Source organism: Apodemus sylvaticus, chromosome 21, assembly GCF_947179515.1.
Source record: "Apodemus sylvaticus chromosome 21, mApoSyl1.1, whole genome shotgun sequence".
Lineage (NCBI taxonomy): Eukaryota > Metazoa > Chordata > Mammalia > Rodentia > Muridae > Apodemus > Apodemus sylvaticus.
Genome location: NC_067492.1, coordinates 11164757 through 11179047, shown reverse-complemented (window position 1 = coordinate 11179047; position 14291 = coordinate 11164757). Strand labels below are relative to the sequence as shown.

Genomic DNA, 14291 nt, shown 5'->3' with positions numbered 1-14291 from the left:
GGTGCAATTCCAGTTCTTAGGGAAAGTGGAATCAGCTGGCATTGCCCAGCCTGATTTGTGAGGCTGGGCCCCAGGAGTCAAAAAAAAAAAAAAAAAAAGCCAATGTGCCTGTGCCGCCTCCTTGCTCGGAGGGGGCTCTCTCCCTGAGAGGTGCTCGCCCCTATCTGCCATGCAAAACGAGGGAGCGTTATGAAGGAATCCGTCTTGTAAAGCCATTGGTCCTGGTCATCAGCTGCTACCCAATGCTTTCGCGATGCTGCCGCTGATCTATTTGGGAAGTTGGCTGGCTGGCGAGGCAGAGCCTCTCCTCAAAGGCTGGCTCCCACGGAAAATATGCTCAGTGCAGCCGCGTGTGTGAATACAAACGCCGCCAGGCGCTTCTTCTAGTCGGGCAAGATGCAGCCGAGAACTCCGCTCACCCTGTGCGTCCTGCTGTCCCAGGTAGGGAATGTGAGCCGCAGTCAGCGCGCTCCCACCAGCTTTCTGCATTCAGATCGCCCTGCTCGGTGATGGCCAAGAACGATCGGAGGGTCGCGGCGCGGGGCTTCTGCTAACCGCCGTGCAGATAGACCCGGCTAGCTCAGATGGGAGGTCACCCCCAGCTCCGATCCTAGAGGAGCCTGGCTCCTCTTGCTGGCTGTGCGTGTGTGTGTGTGTGTGTGTGTGTGTAAGCTCATTCTGGGGAGGACAGAGGCTTTTTGCAAGCAAAGGCGACATCCAGGCTGATATCAAGTGGGGTAACTTTGGTTTGCCTCCTTCAGAGGTTCATGCATTGGATACACGCTCCTTTCGAGGCGACTCCTAGGGATTGTGCTTGCTCTGTAGCCTAGTGCCTTAGCCGGGGAAGAGCCATTCGATTCAGCCGGCTGCCTGGCTGGGAGAGGCCGGAGCTGGCATCACTGACTTCCCGGGGCGCTCGTCCTCTCTTCGCCCAGCTCGGCTGGCGAGCTGCAAGGCGCCTCCCGCCAGCAGATCTCCGCAGCCCGGCTGCTGCTGTCTTTCAAAGCAAGGCGCCCGCCGCTCCGGCTTTGGGGGTCTTCCGGCTCTCCAGCTCCCGGCTCAAAGGGGCCTGAGCACGGTCCCCTCTCCATAGCTCAGGCCCACTACCCCCACCCCTTGGGCCCCCATTGTCCAGACAGCAGGAGCTCCTGCCCGAGCCCAGGCTGCAGCCTCTGTTGTCTTCCCCCGGGCGGGCGGGTGGCGCTGAGCACAAGGAAAAGTTCAAGCCTCCTTACCAGCCTGCAGCTGCCTGGCGGATAACCCTCCAGATCGCTGCGGTGCCAGGGCAAGGTTGGGAGAGCGGGAGAGGCATGTTGGGGCTCTCCTCAGCCCGGCTGAAGCTCGGAGATCCCTGGAAGTTTGGGTGTGGGAAAGCAATACTTAGGGGACAGGCACTGGAGGCTGAGGGGGCACGCCCAGCCCTTCTCTGGGGACTGAAGCTCTAGGGAGCCTACTAGCTCAGTCCCTCGTCCTTTTACCCAGCCTCTGGGACCTAGAACTGGCAGCCTACAAGTGGGTGGGTGCAGAAGTGTATGGTCATGCAGAGAGAACGGGGGGGGGGGGGAATGCCCGAGGCATGGGTGTTGAGTTTCTAGGCAGGATTCTTGGATGCCAGTAGAAGAGGCACAGGGTTGAGCATGAAGTGGGGAACAGGAGAGGAAGTCAGGGTTCTGTAGGAAGCCTTCTAAGGGGAGATGGCTGCTGTAGAGGAGCCGGCACCCCAGAAATTCAATGACCATAGAAAGGACCCAAGGGTGCGTGGGCATGTGTGTGTGTGTGTGTGTGTGTGTGCGCGCGCGCGCCCGTTCCAGGACCCTGAGTAAGAGTGAGATGCTCCCTGCTGGGCAGGCTTTCCTGTCCTGACTTCTGACATCTCCTTCAGTGGACACACAGTCCCGGGGAACACACAGTTGCTGCTCTTTTCTACAGGAGGTTTTTGAGCTGGTGCTCTAGGACCCTGCTGTGGATCCTATGGTTGCTTTGGAAGCAGCTTCCCACATCTCCAGGGCTCTAACTAACCCTAAGGCAGAAGGTTGTGTGTCTCCTAACCTAGCAAGGTGGGGTAGAGCACACCTGGGTAGAAAGATCTAGACTGATCCTTCCTGCCCTCTGCTGCTACTAGACCCACCGTGGGCAAGTTGTTCTCCCTAACAGAGCTCCCAGGCTCTTCGGAGTAGAAGAATCTCTTTACCAGCAGCCTGGGCCTGCTGGGTGAATACACAGCGTGCAACAGGCAGCCCTAGGCAGTGCATTTCACGAGTCCCGCCTCTCTGGGAGTGGTTGGCATCTGGGGCATAGGCTCTCGCCTTACCCTGGACTTTTATAGTTCTCCTCTCTTAGTATGTATGTATCAGGTTCCAGGGCTCATCCAAACGGATGCTCTTCTGTGGGCAAAGCAGACTGTGGGGGAGCTCCAGAGAGCCTGTGTGTGTGTGTGTGTGTGTGTGTGTGTGTGTGTGTGTTGGGGGGGAGCTAGGGGCATCGTATGGGGGCACCTCTGCTAGGCAACCGGTGTGAGTCTTCTCCTGCAGGGCCAGCTGGCACAGGTGGCTTTGAAAGTCCACTCAGTCGCTTCTGAACTGGAAATAAGTGGCCAGCCCTGGGGGGCCTATCTCTCACTTTGATTGTCTTGCATAATCAGAGCGCTCATCTGCATGAGGATAGTAACTGTTGTTATCCGGGCAGAAGCACCTGGAGGGGAAATAATCTCCACCCCTTGCAGGGTGCAGTTGAGTTCACCTACAAGAGTCTTAAATGCAGAGGAGTGGGGGTAGAGGGCAGGTTGTCTTTGTGCCTTCCGGAAAAATGAATGTGTGTGTGTGTGTGTGTGTGTGTGTGTGTGTGGAGGGGGGTGTCTCAGTGCCTTTGAGTCAACAAGCCCAACCCAAACTTTCCTGAGGCAGAAAGAAAACAGAGGAAAAGACAAAAACAATGTGAAAAAGCATATTACTCACTGCCCTGCGGAGCTAGGGCAAGCCTGTGTGTGTTTTTCCACGCAGTCAAACGTACAGCAGGCACCGGGCCCAGCTTGGAAGCTACCAGCCTCTCGCTGCTCATTGGCAGACTCACCACCTTCCACATTTGCATGCATTGGGGGTGGGGTAGTGGGGGGCTTCTAAACAATAAAGACTGGAAGACCTCTTTTCTCCCCCCCCCCCTGTGTTCTGGGAAAACCTGTCCCGGAAGTAGCAGCTGGAATTTAGCCACCGACACAAGTGAGCAGAAGTGTGAGTTAGAAATTCCACTGTGGTAGGATTGCCCATTCCCAGGAGGCAGGACTTCCACCCAGCCCAACTTCGCACAATGCATGAGCAATCCCCCAAGAATTAATTTCTAGGGAGTGGCTCAGGTCTTGAGACTGTCCCTCCACAGAGTTCCCAGAAGTATTCCATGGGATTCTGTGCCATTGGTTTAAAGTGGAAAGTTCTCCCCGAGAGTGAGAGGCTTGCCTTTCAGAACTTTGAGTCTCAGCTGCTGCATCTTCTCATGTGGCCGTCACTATGCCCATTCTATTTTAAGAGCTTGGTTCATGTGCGAAGCCTTTCCGAGGAGACCAAGGGCTCAGAGTCTGTGAGGGCACCGCCAGCCTGTGGCTCCTGCTTACGGCCGCCTGCACTAACTCAGAAGTTCTAGGGAACCAAGGATTCAAAGTAGTAAAAGTTCACATGTCTAAACATTATTATAAATATTTTTAGCAAATCCCCAAAATAGTTTTAATACACCGCCAGGCTGAATAAGTGACCTGGATTTATGTAATTCCACCATGTTACTGGAAGCCCTTCTTAGCAGAAGGGCTAAGGTCTTCTTAGCAGATCTTCCTTTTCTACCTCCTCTCTTCTAGAAGTATCCTCTGTATGTTAAAGTAAAATCACCCATTCCCACTCCCAACCCCCAAAATTATGCCCAGCAATGGTACTGTCTTCAGGAACTAGGACTATGACGATCACTTGGAAACATGAAATTAACTCTCTAGATGAAAGGAGAGCTCAGGTTTTCAAACCCTCATCTCTCCTTTCTGTCTAAAAGCACAACTACCCGAGGAGCCCAGATAACTTCTATTTTGTGGAAGTCAAGAAAAAGACAAAGCTGTGCTTTCGATTCCTACCTGGCTGACAGGCACATTATCTTAACAGCCAAAAATCGGTCAGCGGTTGTGTGTGTGTGTGCGCGCGCGCGTACACATGCCCATCTTTGTGTGGTTTGATCTTGTTTTGTACCTGATGAAATTTTTCTCCAGAAGGGGGCTCCATCTACAGCCTTACAAAATCCCGAGCCTGCAGTTCTCATTCTGGAGAATTCCTGTGAAGCAAAGCTTGTCTGTCAGAATGAAACTCTCTTTATTCCGGATTCTCTGCTGCGCACTGTCCTGGATGGGAGGTTCTATCATTCCCCATTGACTGCTCATCCTTCTCCCTTCCCTTCTTAGTGCTGTGGCCTCTGTTCTATCTTCACTCCTCCTCTACCCTTCCTTCCCTAGAAGGAATACATTTTCAAAGGACTTTGCAGACAAGGCAGTCTGGACTATGACGAAGTTTGGACATTTCCTGACATTTTGACTTTGGTTGGATCTGGCTTTGTTCTTCGGGCAGCAGAAGCAGAATCCATTCCTTCTGGGAAGGAAGATAATTTTCCCCCAAGATACGCACCATCCAGAAGAGTGAATCCCCCCCCCCCCAGCACCTCTTGAAAAGGAAAGGGAAATATTCGTCTGTCATCCAATCACAATCATCAGTCGGGTAGAATCAAATCAAGTAGCCAGAGGCTTGGGCCCTCCTTCCATTTAGCTGTCAGCAAGGTGTCCAGACGCCTTGGAGAATCTGGCCTCCTGAGGGACGCTGCCAACACAATTCTCCAGAGCTTGTCTCCTCTGCCACCACAGATATGGGATGGCGGCTGTATCCTTGGGTTAAGGGTGAGAATCATCCTTCCCTCTTGGGTTAAAACTAATGAGGAGAACTGGCATCTGAGACATCTCCCCACATAGGCAGGGCCCAGTGGGGGAGGTGGATTGGGTGATTAGCAGACTCGAGCTCCTGCCATCTGCTTGATGGGATCTGTCCCAATGTTTCCACTCTGGCTTCTGGACAGGACTTGCAGATAGGCAGTAGTTCCTGGTCTGCTTGAACCCATGGGGGCAACTGGTGCTCAAATCTTTTAAAATTCCTGACATTGATACCTGTGAAAGATGGTCCAGGCTTCCTGCATTTCTTGAAAACTCAAGCGGCCCTGGCTATTTATTTGAGCTCTCTTTCTATGTGGTGCTGGTTGGCAGCAGCTGAGACACTATTGCCCTTTTTGGGCAGAACCTGCTTTACATTTGGCCAGAAACCTCCCCAGCCCCTCCCTGAAGCACAGCACCCACTATAGGAATTCCACCTAATTGAACCTATCACTGAATGATTCTGCTGTCATAAACCGAGGCTCAATGCAATCAATGTGGATAACTTTTTAGTGATATGCTACTTTAAAAGGAAGTTGTGCAGGCGTGGGGTATTGGTCCCGAGGGTAAGAGTGTTTGTTGTATAAGCATCAGGACCTGGGCTTAAATCCCCTGAACCAATGTGCCTGAAACCCTGGCTCGGTAACATATGGAGGCAGAAGGATCACTGGGGCTTGGTGGCCACCAGCCTACCTCCAAATTCAGTGAGAAAAACCTATCTCAAGGGAACAGGACAGGAAGTGAGGAACAGGGCACTCTATGCTTTCCTGTAGACTCTGAACAACTGCACACAAGTGTGTGTACTCCCCCCCTGCATGTGTATACACACACCACCACCACCACCACCACCACCACCACCACTACACATTCACATAATAATAGTGACACACAGTAATGAGGAGGATAAAGGGGAGGAGTGGTGACTTTTGGATCCCCGTAATGAAATACACAGATGTGGGTGTGAGGGCACCAAGGCCACCCCTCCCCCCAGAACATCATTATCAGTGTTCTTGGGGATTAATAGTACCCAGACTGAGGCTCCACTCACTGTAGTGACACACAAACCAGCAGCAGCCTGCAGCGCTGAGTCATTGTGAGCCCTGGTATGTTAGAGATATGATATGTGACCTGTGATATGTTACACCCTCCACAGTCCCATGCATTAGCAGCCAGAGGGGCAGGAGCGGGAAGCGGAGAAATCACATTCTTAACTGCAAATACAAAGCAGAGAACAAACTTAGCAGAGGCAAGGCTAACGAACCCAAAGCCTGCTCCAGTGATATACGTCTTCAGCAAGGGTACCTCAGCTCCCCTAACAGCACCACCAACTCGGATCCAAGCCTTCAAACCCCAGAGCCAATGGAGGCTGTTCCTCCTTCAAACCTGCACGCTGCTGGTGATGTCCCACGTCTGTCTTGAACATTTAATACCCACCGTGGTCTTGAATACAGTGTCAGTGCTATACATGTTTTCTGGCTCCACAAACATTACAGTAACTTGTGTGTGTCTCATCCACTGTACTGGATAGGCCTCTGAGGACTCTTGTTCGCCATAGCTATAACCCACAGCTCCCAAAGGAGGGTAAAAATAACCACACAATCCAAAAGTAAAGTGAAATTTTTTTCACCTCGAGCCAAAGTCAACTTCTTGAAAATTAACATTAGCAACAGGCATGTTTCGGCATGTCACATCTAACTTCAAAGACACCATCCAGTGTCACCGATCTTCTGTAGAGGCACAAAGACCCTGTGTCTCCCAGATGAATATAAGCTGGGCTGGGTGGAGGGCGGAAGCCTTGACACATCATGCCCAGGGAGGGCCAGAAATGAGCTCATCCTCCTGCAGAGCCTGGGGATGTGCAAAGGAATGTGGCAGCCTTCATCTCTGCCTCTGGTCTGCGAGGCTGTTGCCTCCCTCCTAGGTGGAAGAGTACCACTTGTGCCGTGTGATCCAGGACAGAGATGGTAGCTGTGTACTCCTGAGGCACATGCTTTAGAATAGCTGTAGAATCCAGAGCGGTGATGGGTTGGGTCGACTCACCCTCAACTGCCATGAGCTGTGGGCATCTGGGGACATCTGACTCAGAGGTGACAAGTTATAGCCTGTGGGCTGGTTCCTGACTGAAGCATGTTTTTATAAATAGTTTCCTTGGACCGAAGCCACACCTCTTTCATTTATAGAATTGTTATGGCTGCTTTGTGTTTTAACTACAGTGTTAAAACTGCCTGGCCCTTAATGCCATCTGTCTCTTTGCAGAAGTCAGCTGGCCCTTGGTTTAAGTCAAAATTGCAGGCAAAGTAGGTACATAGAGACTTTTCAAAAGGGTGTGGTGAGGATTTCAGCCACCAGAGACTCTCCCTCTCAGGCCTCAGGACTGAAATAAGTGGCTCTTAGGAGAATTCAGTTTGGACCAGCATGCCCACAGATACCTCGGATTTCCGTGGTGGTCCAGTGTGTTCTGTGTAACAGTGGTGTCTTTAGGGTCCTGCTGCTAATATGGCAGATTCAGTTTCTGTTCTCTTGGGGCTCTGCTTGGCAGGGGGGATCAATATCAATTAATGAATAATTTAAAAGCAAGGCAACCACTGTGAAGGAAAGCAACACAGTTGTGTGAGGTCTCACCACCACACATATTGTGCTCGTCCAGTCTTTATCTTTGGCCTCAAACTGAAATATCCACCCCATGATGGCACATATTGCTGTCATCTGATTCATCCAAGCCTGTATTCCTGTGGCTCACAACAGGGCCTGGCACAGCGTAGGCACCCAGCGAACACGAATGGATGAACAGATGGATAATGGGAGTAAGAAAGGCATCAGACCCAGATCAAAGGTCTAGGAGACTCGTCTGACAGCCTTGTGATGGAGCACCGAGCTTCCGGACGAAGAAGGGGTAATGAAGCTCAGGAGAAGGTGGGCATGGGAGAGGCATTCCACATGGAAGGCATAAGTAAAGCCTCTGTGCAGAAGGGGCCAACCCAGCCTAGACAGTGGTAAGGGGTGTGGCCAAGAGGTAGCAAGCCTTTGGGCCTTTGTTGGTCACTTCAAGAGTTTCAGTGTTTGTTTCAAGTGATGGGCAGCTATGTAGATCACAAGGAGTGACACAGTCTGATTTCCACTTTCAGAAGGACAATCACCTTCAGGGTAGCAAATGTCTGGAGGGGGATATGACTGGGAGAAGGTATTATGGGCCTGAGCTCATGGAGGGGAGGGGACAAGACACTTGAGATAAGTGGTCCAGGGCACTGATGGGGAGGGCCTGCAGGGTATGGGAGTGCCTGGCTTAGACATGTCAGACAAGGGCTGAAGGGGAAGGAATCCTGCTTCTGTTCTGGATTTTTAAATGGGAACTCATTGTTCAAAGAGGAGCACAGGTACTTGAAAATAGCTGAGTCCCTGTGTGCCTGTGTGTTGTGGGAGTGCTAGCTAGACAGTACAGTGCATAGAGGAGCATCTGGATGCCAGTATAGGGGTGTCCCCAAACCCTGTGTATCCCTGGCTTGGGGATGTGCACCATAGGAAACTGGATATGTCCTCCATTGGAGTGGCCCAGGTAAGGTCTCTTCAATTAACCAATCTCTGAGATTTTTTCATGCAAAAGATATTTGAGAGGAACCTTGCCAAGCCTTTTTAATGGTTTTGTGAACATTCAATAAGCAGTGCTAGAAATATTTCTAACACGGAGCAAATAATGATCTCCCACTTCCAGAGTCATTTGACGAATGCTAGCAAGCCTGTCTTCCAGAATAAGGTGTGTCGGCAGTAACTTCCACGTTCTGAGCCCAGGACAAGAATATCCAACTGGGTGCCAGGCAGTGGGGCTCTGCCAAATGCCTAACAACTGCATCTCTCTTTCTTTCCCTCTTCAAAAAAAAATCTAAACCATGTGGTTTGCACCATTTGACCATTTCTGTAGTGTAAATACTCCCACCGTGGGTGGTTTCTACTACCAATCTGTAAGTTCCCTAAAACATCACAATGGCTGTCTCAGAAGTTATTATTAACTGACTCCCACACGCCACGAACTGGGAAGCTATTTCAAGCCTTCTTCCCATTCACAGTGCAACCTTTAGCAAAGGAGCCTCAGTGATCTCATCTATAAAATGGATCAGCTCATGCGGTTCAAACAGGCAGAGGGAAAGATGGGTGTGGTGGTGTGAGTGACCTTGTCTCAGAAACAAACAAACAAACAAACAAAATAAGTAAATAACCTTAGTTGACCCAGGTATGGTGGCACATGGCCATAGTCCTGGTACTCTGGAGGTAGAGGTAGGAAGCTCTCTGTAAGATCAAAGCTAGCTTGGTCTACATAATGAGGGCCGGGCCAGCCAGGGCTACCTAATGAGACTGTCTTAAAACCAGACGAGAACCCCAAGGAATGCCAAAGTGGATGGTACCTGAGGGAAGGGGTGTAGCTTCTACATGCATATGCATACATACACATATATGTACTTGAACCTACACAAATAGGTACTTACATGTTTGCTGGTGCACACACACACACACATACACTCATGAATTTGGAGCTGCAGAGAGGCCTGATAAGTGGTGAAGATACTTACAAGTAACTATGGTCATGATTGCTGGAAAGGAAACAGGCTTCCTTCCCCCCATTCACCCACCACCCACCCCAGCTTTTCCTTTATGCAGAACTCCACTGCTATGTCATAGGCCCCCATGAAAGTCCATGGTAAGTTCCCAGAGCAGCATTAGGACAGGTTTGAATTTAGTTCTCATTAGTTATGGAGGCTGTATAACCCTTAAAGCTTCCTTGTTATTCAAATGTACAGGCATGATAGTTAACTCAGTGTCTTGCTTTGAGTTCTCCCAAATAGCAATGGAGAGATACTAGCTTGGGTGCCAAGGATCACTCTGGAAGGTGAACCAAGGTCTCAGAAGTGAGTGCGCAGACACAGAGTGACGGAATGCCACTACACCAGTGTTGACTGTGGCATTGATCTGATACTGTCATGGAAAACAAGCTCATGGTTGCCGGGGTCTGTACAGGATGGAAAATCTGAATCATCCATCTGAAAGACAAGCAGATAGGTAGTTGTTACCTGAGCCCACCTTCTGCTGGTGCTCTCTTCCTGGTGCTCCTGCTACCATGCAGTCCTCTGTATTTCTCTGGACCCTTTGCTGGTCTGGTGAGCATCCAGGGTTTGGGAGGTTCCTGAGAAGAAGAATGGAGAGGCATGCAGGTGTGTGGAGTATTGGTCTGTACCCTGGTATGAATATATGGTATCCCATTTACTACTGTCAGGAGTTCCTGGATCCCCACCCCAACCCCCTGCTCCCCAAATACAGCCAATAATGGAAGAAAGGACCGTGGTAATGGACATTTCTTTTTAAGATTTTTATCTATCTATTTTATTTTTATTGTTGTGAGTGTGTGTATGCATGTTTACTTGTGAGTGGGGACATAGATGTATATGCATATTTGTCTGTGTATGGAAATGTGTGTGCATGCAGATGCCTGAGGCTGGCACTGGTGTCTTCTTTGACCAGTCTTCCCTTTGAGGCAGGGTCTCTTGCTGAAGTCAGAGTTCACCAATTCTGCCTCATCTAGCTGGCTAGCTTGCCCTGGGGTCCCCATCTCTGCCTCTTGAGTGCAGGGATTACAAGAGGCCAACACACGCGCTTGGCTTTTATGTGGGTTCAGGGATCCAAATTCTGGCCGTCTTGTTGAACTTCATCAACTGAACCATGTCCTCATCTGATGAGCATTCTACTGAGATTTCTGATTTGGGGGTGGGCACGCATCTCTAGATACTCCCTTCCCCGCTAGAAGGTGGCACTGGGTGAATGCCCTGGGTTGCTGCCTTTGCTTTGTTTTCAATATAGAACATTTCCCCACTCCATTGAGGTAATTAATAAGTAAACAAACTGAGGTGAGAGGAGTGAACTGTGGCTGTCTTTAGGGTAGCAAATGGGAGGAAAATAAGGAATCTGAAAGAAATGACCCTCACCCACTCGTTCAGTAAGGCATCACTGCCAAGTACCTGCTAAGTGTAACACCCTTCAAGGCATCAGGAATGTAGACGTGAGGAAGGTAGACCAGATGTCTTTCAGTGAATAGTCACAGTGACACAACTGAGCAGGGGGATATATGCTGTCTATCATGTGGCAATGAGTGCTATGAAGTTTTATAAGGCAGGGAAGAGAGAGAGAGAGAGAGAGAGAGAGAGAGAGAGAGAGAGAGAGAGAGAGAGAGAGAGAGAGAGAGAGAACAGCTATTGCCTCTCTGTTGGCTCCTGGGTAACAGATTACTATACTCCCATGTTTTCTTAACTCACTTCTGCCACCCTCTGAGCCCTGTGATTATGTGGTTTACTTTCCAAGTGATGTTGTGAGGCTGTGGAGAACAGAATCGGTGCTCCGTGGATAGATGTTGAACAATTGGAGTCAATTGCAGCCTCGCATCCAGCTCTGGACTGTGGGTTGGTTGGTTGAATTCATCTAGAGAGATTCCACTTTGTTATTGTTGATTTAATTCATCTGGAATAATTCTAAATTGGTATTGTTGACATACAATGGAGTTGAATTTTACTCAGAGGTTGGGCTATAAAGTCAGGGTTTAAAGCAAACACAGAGTTGTCATTAACCTTGAAATCTTTGAAGTTGCCCATTAAAGTGCAGTGTGCGTGGTTTTGTGTATGCAAGCCTGTGCTGTAATCAATATGGAAAAAATGTATAATGCATGCAGCCATGTACAGTGCATAACAAAGAATACAGGCAAGATATAATTTCACAACACTTAATTGCAGTAGTGACATTGTTCTTTTTCCTTCCGTCTCCCCCCACCCCCTTGAAAGAACTAGATTTGTGATCGTTAATGTGTGTATGATGAGACTCCTTGCATTCATTGAAGCTGGGCTCCTAGTCATACCTTCCACTCCTGGGTTTGCACCTTATTTTTATTTTTTATCCCAGCCAGCCTTTCAGTAAGGGCAGGAGAACTGCAAAGACAGAAATAATAACAGCATTAAAATGGTGGCTGTCTGTGTGGTGTTGACCATGGGTGAGGAACCTTCCCTGTGTGGTGTTGACTATGAAGGACCATCTCCAGAGCTTTGAATGGGTCAGTTTACCAAGTCTTTGTAATGAAGAATCCACTCTGACTCCATTGCCTATATGGGGAAGACCCTGGAGGCCCAGTAAAGGTCACACAGCTTTGGGGTGGAGATTCAAACTCAGTCTCAAAAACAAAAGGCCACATGTCATGTGAATCTATGCAATGGAAAGAGCTGTTCTGTAACCCACAGAAACAGAAAACAGGTTAGTGGTTGCCTAGGGCTTCGGAGAGGCCAGAGGGAGGGACTATGAGGATACAGGGTTTCTTTGGGATCATAGGAATATTTTGAAATGGGATAGTATTGGTGATTCACGCCCACCAGTGCTATGAACATATTACCTAAGCCCACAGCAAAGTATATTTTGATACAAATCATGCCATATTAATTGTGTCCCAATGAAATGTGAAGTGTGATTAGACAGAAAACCAAGCAACTCTGGATCATAGTTGTCGGGGCACAGGGCTCTGGGTGCTTGGTGCCTGCACATAGGACATAGGACCTTTGCTGCAGGCATGCGTCATGAATGGTTCCACTGCACTTTATTTCCACAAACTTGGTTGCTGCAGAATATGACTGTATTCGTCACCCTCCCTCATTGTTGGCACCAAACACCTGACAAGAGGCAACTTGAAGAAGGAAAGGATTATTTTGATTCCCTTCACAGGCACAGTCTGTTGCTGCGAGGTGTCATGGCGTCAGGAGCGTGAGGCAGCTGGTCACGTGGCATCCACAGTCAGGAAGCAGAGAGAGATGAAGCTGGAATTCAGTGTGCATTTATCCTTTTGTTCAGTCCTGGAGCCCAGTGCAGCCCATAAGGTAGTGACCACCCACATTCAGGGTGGGCCTTTCTGATTTGTTTGAACCTTTCTGGAAACACCCCAGGCAGACCCAGTAGTGTGTTGCCCTGGTGATTCTAAGTCCAGTTGACTTTGGAAACTAACCACTGCACTTTCCTGTCCCCTCCACTAGAGAGATTGAGAAACTTGGTGCTGGCAAGGTGGCAGCACTGAGATGGAGAACTAGATAGTTCGGGCCTGCATCTCACTCTTGTTGGCAGCACGGATTTTTCTCAGGCTGACTTCATCCAATTAAAGTCACCTGTATGACCCGAAGCAGCAGGTATCTGAGCCCATTAGGAACAAAGACAGAGCTCTCCACTAATCTTTTGCTGACTTGTAAAGTCCATTAAGGATCCTCTTCATCCACAGGGTTCTTAGCCCAGCTCAGGCTCTCTGTCTAAGGGGCTGACAGGAAACTTGGAGGAGGAAGAGGTTCTTCAGAGGCAGAGAGGAGGGCTTTAGTAGGCCCACACATGGCAAACACTGTGCTAACAGGTTTGGCCCTTTGCCCTTCTCCTCCTTGCTAAGAACCATTAAATTGCCCAAGGTAATTTCTCTTATTTGGCCACTGATGTTCCTGAGACAAAACACCAAGGTTCAACAGTCAAAATTCATGGTTTGGCTAACATGTCTGTTCAGAATTTACCAACTCACGCTAACACAGGCTCCCCGTCACCCCCACTTTTCCCCTTAAAGCCCCATTCTTGCAGAAACATCTTCTCTTGCTTTTTTTTTGCTTGCACTTGCTTGCTGCTGCCTCTGTAGTGCCCTTGCCCAATACGTTTGCGCGTGCGCGTGCGCGCGTGTGTGTGCACACACACACACACACACACACACACAGAGAGAGAGAGAGAGAGAGAGAGAGAGAGAGAGAGAGAGAGAGAGAGAGAGAGAGAGAGAGAGACTGCTCACTGATTGCCCCTCTTGGGTAATAAATCTCCCTTATGCTGAGAATTTAGTGTCTGGATATGTCCTGTTTCAGTTCTAGGGGATCGACCTCCCTTCCATGGGGGCAGGAAGAAGACAGAGGAATGAACTTGGTTGGCATGCTATAACTGGAATTATGCTCAAGTTGATACCATTTTAGGGAAGGATTTAGGACCTACCCAAATCAGCATGAGCCATGGCCTTGTGTCAGTCAAAGACTCCGACAGACTGAACAGTGATAGGGAGGGAATCTGAGCCTCATGTGGGTCTTTTGCCAACAACCAGCACCTCTTACTTTCCCACTTAAGGATACCCCCTCCTAACCCTCAGGGATCTGCAAGTTCCAGGCCGCCCACGCTCTGGAGATTACTCCCTTTGCCCTAACAGATGGGTTAGCTCGTTGCATGTATGTGTGTGTGTGTGTGTGTGTTTAAGTACACAGTGATTGAGTCGCTAGCCATGTGCAGTGCAACCAGAAAGGGCTGGTCTCCTGGCCAGGCTCAGGTCAGT

At 49.5% G+C, this 14291-nt stretch overlaps 1 protein-coding gene across 1 annotated transcript in view; it reads left to right on the top strand.

Moving 5' to 3' along the window:
• The first annotated feature begins 287 nt into the window (after window positions 1-287).
• Cdh13 (cadherin 13) overlaps window positions 288-14291 on the top strand; it is a 1029145-nt gene continuing 1015141 nt past the window's right edge. Inside the window, exon 1 of the mRNA XM_052167056.1 lies at window positions 288-441. Within this exon, the coding sequence (XP_052023016.1) occupies window positions 397-441 (45 nt within the window). The 5' untranslated portion in view covers window positions 288-396. The remainder of the gene's footprint in view (window positions 442-14291) is intronic.